Here is a 10,007-nt window from a genome sequence, read left to right as displayed (position 1 = left end):
CACGGGAATTACCCACAATTCATAGCAATGTGACCTTAATCACAGGGCTACCAGTGGAAGCATGGAGACGTAAAAAATCAATAAGGTAAACCATGAGGACGGCACATGGGTGTTCAGCCTGGCAAATTACATTTACTCAGAAACATTAATGATTAAAGATGGAAGAGAAAAACACATGAAATCAGAGGAATAAAAGCAGGGATTTTTACACATCAAACATTTCATTTTGTTATTGAAGCTGTTTTGACAAAAACGAGTAAAAAAAGATTGTTCGACAATTACCTCTCATCTTGTGAGGAAAGAGCCTGGAAGACGTTCAAATCAGGGAGTAAGAAAATATAAAATAAATACCCACAATTGTACGTAATATTTTTTGACGTTGTCATCGGAACGTGATATATTTACACCATTTCAAGTCTCTCACACTTTAACCAGGTGACCTCGGTAAGTCCCTGAGGGTTCAAGGTTTAAGGCCTTAGAGGGGGGGCATTGGGAATGGGCCAACCATTGACCAGATGACCTCGGTAAGACCCGGGTTCAGGGTTTAAGGCCTTGGGGGGGGGACATTGGGATCAGGCCAACCATTTACCAGATGACCTCGGTAAGACCCGGGTTCAGGGTTTAAGGCCTTGGGGGGGGACATTGGGATCAGGCCAACCATTTACCAGGTGACCCCAGTAAGTCCCTGAGGTTTCAGGGTTTAAGGTCTTAAGGGGGTACATTGGAATCGGGAACCTTGAATCGCGGTGCGTTCCCCTTTAAATCTTGTAGCCGATGACGTCATCCTCTGCCCGACAAGCAGCACAACACGGAAGTCCTCCGCCTCTCGGTCCACCCGTTTGTCGCAGAACGACTTTATGAGCAAATGCTTTCCTTGTAGCCCAAGTAAGTAATGCTCCAACAAACCTTGTATATCCTTAGCGAAATGTATATTATTATTCTGAGAATAAATACCATGTGCGACAAAACACACAGAGCTTCTGTGTTTTAAAACATGGCAGCTGTAGCTACTAGCTAACTTTCTAGTTTCACTTTCTAGCTTAACGATAGCAAAGAGCAGACGCGAGCTTAAGGTAAACTACACGCAGTAGAGGAACAATAGACGAAGAATAGGTGACTCTATTTGGTAAACAGTTGAAGTGGAATGTCTCTTCAGTGCACCACCATTACATTTCATACTGTGACGTTACCTGTTGTAGAGGCCGAGCTTCCTGTCAGGTAGCGGTGGACAGTTCAGTGTTGTGTGTGTGTGTGTGTAGGCTTTAATCTACTCTGTCCTCTTAAACACATTTAAAAATGGAACTGTGTTTGTTGCTTGTTGAAATGTTGTTTTGCTGTAAATATGTTTTAAATGGCAACTTTCTGTTGAACTGCTTATAGATAACCCAGAAACTTACCTGTACTCTTGTGTGGAAGTCTATACGAATATTATAAAGTTCATTTGAGTCAAATGCAATGTCTTATTATTCATTATACAAAATAAAACACCTAATTTTCCAAATATATATTTCCTAAATGTATTGTAAAATACAGTGTTGATATATTTTAAGTGTCGAAGTCTGAAACATTATGATTTTGATATACAGTGTAGCGTTATTTACACTGACATGGAAGGTGATGACCTGGATATTCGTTGTATCTCCTGTACACCTGAGATATTGGCAGTTGTCCCCAGAAGCTAAATTGTTGTCAGACAGATGTGTTCCAGGATTGGTCTGACCCTAACCCAAAGATGATAAACGATGTGTTTACATGTGTTTCATATTTATTTTCAGAATGCCTGTTGAAAGCCCCGAGGAGCGGACGGTGGAGGTGCTGGCGCTGCCGGCATTCGTGGATGAGGAGCTGCTGTTCCTGTACTTTGAGAATAAGCGGCGCTCTGGGGGGGGTCCACTCGTCTCTGTGGAGAAGAACGGTGACCGCGCCATACTGCTGTTTGAAGAGGCAGAAGGCAAGTGGCAACATAGGAGTATTTGTCGGGGGAATTTTTAGCAAATATGTACATAAATATTTTGTGATTTGATAACTTTTGACATTAGCTGCTTCAAAATGTCCAATTTCTTAACAAAGTAACATCAACAAACAATATCATAGTCAACTCTGGTGTAGTCTGCACTTGTGAAAGGTAGAATATTTACAGTATCACAACTTCTTTATACAGCCTGTCACACTTAAGGAGAAACAAAACATTTCTGTGCAAATAAGAAGTTCTAATTCTAGATGATTAATGGAAACCGTGTCTCAATTTGTCATTAAAGCACCGTATGCTAATTCTGCCTTTCATTTCTGTTGGGATCACGTTGACAGCTGCAGCCAGAGTGCTGTCTAAAGGGCACCACGTTCTGCACAATGTCGAGCTGAGTGTGAGAAAGCCGGCCTCGAAGGGCCGATGTAGACTGCTGCTGCGGGGGATCAACCCCAACACCAGCACGGAGATGATCGAGCTCTATGTGGAGAACATGATGGGCTTGAACATGCCTGACTACACTCTGTATCCCTCGCCCGGGAGAGATTTCATCCTCATTCAACTCAGCCAACCCCTCTCGAAAGGTGTACTAAACACACGGTTTCCTTTTTGCTTTTGTGCTTCCAAATATTCAGGTTGTCATCTTTTTTCATAGCATTGTTTAACATGTTTTATTTTGTTTTTGGTAGATTTCCAAAACCTTGGTGCTAGAATCTCCAAGAGGAAACTTGATGGGGCCGAGGTAACTCTCGAAGAGACTGAGCCGACTGACTCCGTCTTAGTGGAGAATCTGCAACCCAGCACCTCTCCAGACCTGCTCACTTTGTACTTTGAGAGCGAGCGAGGTGGGAATCAGAAGGTGAAGGACGTCACGATGCTTTCAGCTGGTACAGCCAAGGTGTCCTTTGTCAACTATGAATGTAAGTTAGTGTTATACAACCTTTTTAAAACTCTTATTGTTTCGTCATCGTTTTCTTTATTAACCAAAATGTTTCCTTCTAACAGCGGTGGGCCCTACTCTCGACCACCCGCACAAGCTGGACGATGCTGATCTCGTCGTGAGACCGTACTTCGACTTCCTCTTACCCACAGAAAGTTTAACGTCACAGGGCTCTGGAACTGGAAGCCAAGATATGACTGAGAGAAACTCTGAGGATATTCAGATGCAGACCAGTCCTCCCATGGTGGTCCATGCAGACGGCCAGTCCTCCTCTAATGTGGCCTCAAAGCCTCTTGCTGCCCCTGAAGCAGTAGAAGAGGCGACGGCGGCAGAGGAAGTCATGGAGGAGCAAACGGAGGAGGAAGAAACACTATCGAGCCATATTCCTATCGCTGACCCAGTAAAACTTGCTTTGTTTCAACTCGGCACCTTTCGACGGGACACTGAAAATGCTCACCCGAATCTCACCATCCAAATCCAAGACAATGGCGTGCACATTGCAGGGACCGACAGACAAAAGGTCGAGCAGATAAGACACGCCATCTTGGACTGTTTTGTCAAAATGGCTAAGACTCGTTTCACCCTCGAGCCAGAAAAGGCTCAGCTCATCACAAGAGAAGACGTAAAACAGCATCTACTGCAAACTATGACTCAAACTGGGTCACCTGCCATGTACACCGTATCAGACTGTAATGTTGTTGTAACCTCCCTATGCCAGAACTCTGCCGACCAGGCGTGTAGCTTTTTAAAATCCCAGCTGTGTCACCTCAGCATACCGGTGGACGCGGAATATGAGTGCATGTTGTACTGCAGGGAGTGGTCCGAGTTCCTGCAGGCTCTGGGTTTCTCCACCGTAAAGGTGTCGGAACAAGCCGGGAATATTGATGTGTTCACTCTGAAGGGGATGGAGAGCGAGAAGCAGATGGCAATCATGGAGTTTCTTACGACGCCCATCGAAAGGGAGACGGTCATCCCTATGGAGCCGGGCATGCTGAAATACATCCAGATCCATTGTCATCAGCTGTTGGCTGACATGGACCAGGTGTCTATTTTTCCCCTGGAAGCAGAGGACGTGTGTGGGTTAAAGGTATGCGATGCACCAGTATCACATGTCCAAGCAGAGTAAGAAGCAGTGGTTTGATGCCACTGGTGATTGAATGTTTGCTCTTCAAGCTACTGTCTCCTTCATTTCTGTTGCCGTTTTAACATTGCTTTTGACCCGACAGCTCCATGGCCACGCTACTGCTTGTCAAATGGCAGAGGAGGTGCTGCAAGGTGTCGTGTCCTCTATCTGCACCAGAACCATCACAGTAAATGTCCCAGGAGTGACCAGGTTTTTAAACGAGAAGGAGTGCAAGAGCATCCTGAAGGAGATGGAGACAAAGTTCACGGTCTATATCAACCCAAAGCACGTGCCCTGGGAATACCTGCCGCACCAGGTAACGTAACGATGGAGCAGAGCGGAGCTTTTCCTCGTGTGTTGTGTCCTCTGTTTTATTCATACTTCCTCTCAGTTAGCCAGTCAAACCAGTTGTCATTCATCTTGACAAGCAGTCTTGAGGCCTGGTGCAGCACAGCCTGAGGCCGAGTTTACAGCGTACACAAGGCAGAAGTGAAACACTGATGTTTCAGGTCTTACTGCTCGTTTGTTGCCAGCCTCGGCTCACACACAAACACACGTATGAAAAACTGTTTTATGTTCAAAATGTTTTGTTAAGATCAGGCTAACTGGTGCGGTAAAGGCATTACTGCACATCCGAGGCACACATCAGATAGTGCGTTACATGCTGTGTTATACAAATGAAAAAAAACATACTTGTAGTTTCAGACCATTAACTGCACCACTGCTGGCTATTCTCCAAAGCACAACAATTTGTAAGATTGATGAATTGATGCATTTTCTGACGCTCCAGTCACGAGAATCAACAATTTGCTTTCGAGAGCACAGAGTTTGGTTTTCCTTTGTCACAGTAATAACATGAGGAGCGGTGACTGGGGGGGGAGTACCATATTTACATAATGTTTTTCCATTTTTGCTTATTGTTTCTGGGATTGATTGTTCTGCCAATGTGATGCTTTTCTGCCGCTTAGCCTCCAGTCTTATCATAGCTTGACAGATGTTCCTTGCAATCACCAACAAGGGAGGATTTTCAGAACACTTCCTTCTTGCCACACAATGAAAATGTAAATTTGATAAAAGTTAGTGTTGGGGATGCCACAAGCCAATAAACAAGCTTGAGAACGGAGACAATCAGCGGGAAGGTAGAAATAAACCCTAAAACTTGGTCATTAATTGTGAAGTAAAGTATTCTCAGTTAGATATGTTCATTTCTACCGTACAAAAAGATTGTATGATGCAGTTATGGTTAATATCCAGTCAGACTGTCATCTATAACTTAATAAAAGGGTCAATTTGCCACCTTTTTATGTGGATATGCGATCAGTGCTGATGGTAATTGTAATCCACTCGATAGATAAATGTGTGTGTGTGTGTGTGTGTGTGTGTGTGTGTGTGTGTGTGTGTGTGTGTGTGTGTGTGTGTGTGTGTGTGTGTGTGTGTGTGTGTGTGTGTGTGTGTGTGTGTGTGTGTGTGTGTGTGTGTGTGTGTGTGTGTTATTGACTGATCTGAAAGCGAGCCAGCTGTGCCTCTGTACCAGGATAAATTGCGTGCACGCGGTGATTTCGCTACGTCGGATAAATAAACAAAATAAACTCTCAAAACGTTAATGAAGGAAATATTGAGGAAGATCAGTCTGAAAATTTGCGGTTCGGTTCTGGCTCCACTTGTCCATGTCGATGTGTCCTTGAGGCAAATATCTCCAGAGGCCATTGGTGAATGTGAATTAGTTTAGTCCTGATGAGCAGGTGGCACCTTGAACGGTAGCCCCCCCCCCCCCCGTCATCAGTGTGTGAATGGAAGTGAATGGGTGCACAAACACAGGCGATAAGAACAAGGACGTTTTTGAACGCCATTGATCCCCACAGAACGAACAGACTTTGCAGCTGCGCCCCAGAGACACCGAGAACATCTGTAACAGCTGGAGGCGTTCTTCACACTATACAGAATACCGAACTCGGATCAGTAGAGATATTGTAGAAATGAAATGTGAATTATTTCAGGTTTCCTGCTACTGAAACACGGTATTTGTTTTATTCCAGGACATTTTTCAAACTGCATGGAACCTGATGTCCCACAGCAACTTCCAGAAAGGTTCTTTGGATGATTCTCCACAGGACTTAAAATCTGATTCAATGCAGACTGATCATAATGGAACTGCAGACAAAGGTAATATATCTGTCTGCAATAATGTCCCATATTTCTGTGCAGCTTTAAACAGTCTGTTGACCTCTTTTGTAGGCCTTTTAGAGGAGGCGAAGAGAATCGTCTCAGCCGTCGATGAAAGAATCGAGAAGGGGGCGACCAATTCAGACCAACCCGATGACATGGTCGACGTGGACCTGTACACGGCAGAGGGACCCACCAGCCTGACGGACCAGGACTCTTCTGTGATGGTCGTGGATGACTCCCAGCTCTCGGCTGAAGGGAACACCACAACTGGGTCACTCCCGCTGAATGATGGAGCGCTCGGCCTTTCTAGCGCCCTCGAAGAAGAGGCCCAAATGTCTCTAGCCATCCAGTACTCCATGGAGTCCAGTCATTGGTCCCAGGAGGAGGAGGAGGATCAGCTGCAGCAAGCCTTGGAGCTATCCAAGACAATGATCCAACACAAGGCCTCTTCTAGCAGTGACAAGAGCCCCAAGGTGGTGAAGGGCGCAGATGTTTCCTTACAGGACGCCATCAAGGCAGCCAACACCATACAGATGCTCGTGTATGCCGGCTATAACTGCGACCTGATTCGGGTGGACATAGCCTTCGGGAAGAAGGTCAGCCAGAGGCAGGTAGAGGAGAAACTGGAGCACAGGTGTGTGAAGAACATGTCCGAGTACCACAGGAAGTGCCTGGAGATGATCAAGAGGAAGCACGCAGTCGAGATCCAAATTCAGGGCACCATCATCGCCGTTTCTGGCTTCAAGGACTACGTGACCGGAGGAGTGTGTGACTTGAAGCTGCTGCTGGAGAAAATGTCCAGTGCCATATCCGACCGGGAGATCCTGAGGACGGTCCAGTGGGTGTATCACGACCCGGCCTCTTCAGACACGACGCCCTATTCGCCCGAGGCCACCGTGTTCATCGAGAACGCTTTGAGGATGAGGCTGAAAACGGTCGATATCTTGCTGGACAATCAGCCCCACATCATCAACTTTGAGAAGATGCAGGAGTACAACATAGCTTCAGGGAAAGCTGTGAAAGTTTCCAGGAAGCTGCCCGAATTAGGGGATTTGGATGCTGATGTACCAGGTAAAGTGTTTACAGTGTTCTAGTGCTTTATGTTTCCTGCAGGAGGATTCTTCTGTGTATTTATTTAAAAAGATTATGAGACAAGAATATATCTGAATGCACCATTATGTTAAAGAAAGCTAACGCAGACAGCATGCTTCTACCTTCATTGACATTTTGTGTAATTTTGTGATTTCTCTCTAAACTTGCCAGCTGAATTTGTTGCTCTTATGTAGCTCGCTGCTCCATTTTATTTATTTGAATAACGGTATAATTTCTTAATGTATTCAGTTATATTTTGGATTCGTCAGATCATCTTTTACTGCTTTTTTCCAGGTTCTTTTGCTAAATGTCTCTGTTGATAATTGATATGAATGATAAGATTAACAACATCTAATCCAACAACTCAAAGTCTAAACCCTTTTTTATCAGAAGAGGAATATTCTCTGCTGTCACATCTGCCCGAAGCGACCAAAGTCGACGAGGAATCCGACGAATTTCAGAACGTGGTGAAGAATTTCTATGAGACCATACAGGAATACCACAGCAAAATCAGAATCATAAAGGTGACTTACAAGCAAAAATGGCAGCATATCTTCCAACAAATTGTTTTGTGTGTCTGTAATAACACTAACACCCCCCCCCCCCCCCCCCACCAGGTGGAGAAGCTCATGAATCGACTGCTATACAATCAGTACAAGTTGAAGAAGGCGAGCGTGCTGCAGCGCGCCACGTATCCGCAGATTGAACGGACTCTCTATCACGGCACAAGTGAGACGAGTGTGAAAGAGATCTGCGTTCACGGGTTCAACAGAAGCTTCTGTGGAAAGAACGGTATGTTTGTGATGCCGCTGTTCTCTTGTCTGACCCACTTTTGTCTCGTCTCGGGCGTCGATTTCTGACGTCTTTGTTTTTCTTCCACGCAGCCACCGTCTTCGGTCAGGGCGTGTATTTTGCTGTCAACTCGGCGCTGTCCGTCCAGGAGCAGTATTCCCCCCCAAATGCGGAGGGGTACAAGTATATCTTTGTGTCAAAGGTTCTAACAGGAGACTACACCAAAGGCTGCCATTCGATGAAGACGGCCCCGCTGAAGGAGACGGACGACATCCCCCTCCGATACGACAGCGTGACCGACGACATCACCAAGCCGGGGATGTTTGTCATCTTCAACGATACGCAAGCGTTTCCTGAATATCTCATCACGTGCCAGAGAATCCACCGCTGAGGAAACGGACGAGTTGTCAGTTTATAACCATAAATCTGGAGAGAATCTGGTTTATAAAGGGCTAATTATTATTATAATTATAGTGAACGTTGTTCTTTTTCATGTTTGAAATGTCATCAAGCACTGCTTTTGAGTGGCTCCGCCTTCAGTTCTTCAGTTTAGTCAAGTCTGATCAAGAGAAGCTCATTTTAATTAACAATTCATTTGGTACAACACACTCGCATGATGGTTCTCCTTGCTTTAACTCGCAAGCATCTGAAATATGTTGTATTTATGATTTAGAAATCACACATAAATGATTTGCTGCACGATTTTCCTTCATACAGAAAATGTGGATAGAACAAAGTTTTGGATATGTAACTATTTAGTCTGCTGACAATGCTGGATGTGCTGCTGTGTAACCATTATCTTCCCCAGTCATTAGTTTGTGCACATAAAAAGTTTGATACGAACAGAATATGATATGTATTGTTCTGGGGTTTGAGTTTCCCTGAAGTTACTCTGAAGAGTTCAGGTTCTTCTTAGTTATATGAGAAGAGATTCGAGTCCACTGCTGCACCTAAAAGAAAATGTGATTAAAAGTCAATAACCATGTTTACAAAAAGAACAATTAGGCCTCGGTTGAAAATTACTACAATTATATATATTATTTCTAAGCTATCTATGTTGTAAATGTTTAGCCTTACATAACTGTCACATCTAGCCCGCTGTGCACTTAAGAGACATGTGTATTCTTGTTTAAATAAAACAGAATAATCTGAGTTAGTACATGTGCAAAGCATGTGGTGGGTCTTGATTCCCTGTTCCTACTTTATGCAGTAAACCGGCTGCATTCGCTGCCATCATTTGATTTGATGAATGTGCCTTTTTGAGTCAGTTTTTATTAGTGAAGCGCTTTGATCATAAATTTTTGAGTATTCTTATGTCTGTGTGACTTCTGCTGGGGAGTATATTTACCAAAGATCTTTTCTTTTCTTTTATTACAAATTCAGTAAAATCATTTTGTTTTTTAGAAAACATAAAGACATTGCAGTCTAAAGAAAGATCATTATTATTTTAAAGAAAAATAAAGCTGCTTCAAATGAGATACAATTAGGTGTTTCTTGGGAACATTTTTTGGGGATCAGACATTTGTGAGCTTTAGCAAAATTAAAACACTAAACAAGCTCGGAATAGGATTTTCGTTTGGTTAAACTTTGTAATCACTAGATGGCCATATATATAATTCTTTATACTTTTATTAATTTGCATCACACTGTTAATTGTTTTCTATATGTAGAATTGTAACTGATTCTTAAAAGGATTGTAACAGAAGAGACAGTGAAATGTATCGTTTAATGAGTAATTTCTGTATATTTTTTTCCTTTTGCTAAATTGCAGCAAACAACCAGAGATTAAACTACATTTTACTAAAAACATGCCAATAATTTGTGTGACCTGAGACTATCCCAATGTCGCCTTCTTATTTTAAAGATATTGGAAGAAATTAATATCGTCTCCCTTTCTTTAAAATGGACAATCATCAACTGATGGAGTT

At 43.5% G+C, this 10,007-nt stretch overlaps 1 protein-coding gene across 1 annotated transcript; it reads left to right on the top strand.

The window, feature by feature from the left end:
- The first annotated feature begins 785 nt into the window (after positions 1–785).
- Positions 786–9,886, top strand: parp10 (poly(ADP-ribose) polymerase family member 10). Its single transcript, XM_076112941.1, has 11 exons — positions 786–885; positions 1,776–1,951; positions 2,308–2,550; positions 2,656–2,886; positions 2,972–3,993; positions 4,133–4,345; positions 6,066–6,192; positions 6,265–7,266; positions 7,678–7,811; positions 7,905–8,079; positions 8,172–9,886. Exons 2-11 carry the CDS (start codon positions 1,777–1,779, stop codon positions 8,468–8,470), a joined length of 3,621 nt encoding a protein of 1,206 aa, XP_075969056.1. The 5' UTR covers positions 786–885; position 1,776; the 3' UTR covers positions 8,471–9,886.
- The last annotated feature ends 121 nt before the right edge of the window (positions 9,887–10,007 follow it).

This window comes from Anarhichas minor, unplaced genomic scaffold (assembly GCF_050575085.1).
Source record: "Anarhichas minor isolate MPS153535 unplaced genomic scaffold, ASM5057508v1 ptg000051l, whole genome shotgun sequence".
Taxonomy (NCBI): Eukaryota; Metazoa; Chordata; class Actinopteri; order Perciformes; family Anarhichadidae; genus Anarhichas; species Anarhichas minor.
The sequence above is the reverse complement of the archived record's forward strand: the minus strand, read 5'-3'. Positions and strand labels throughout refer to the sequence as shown.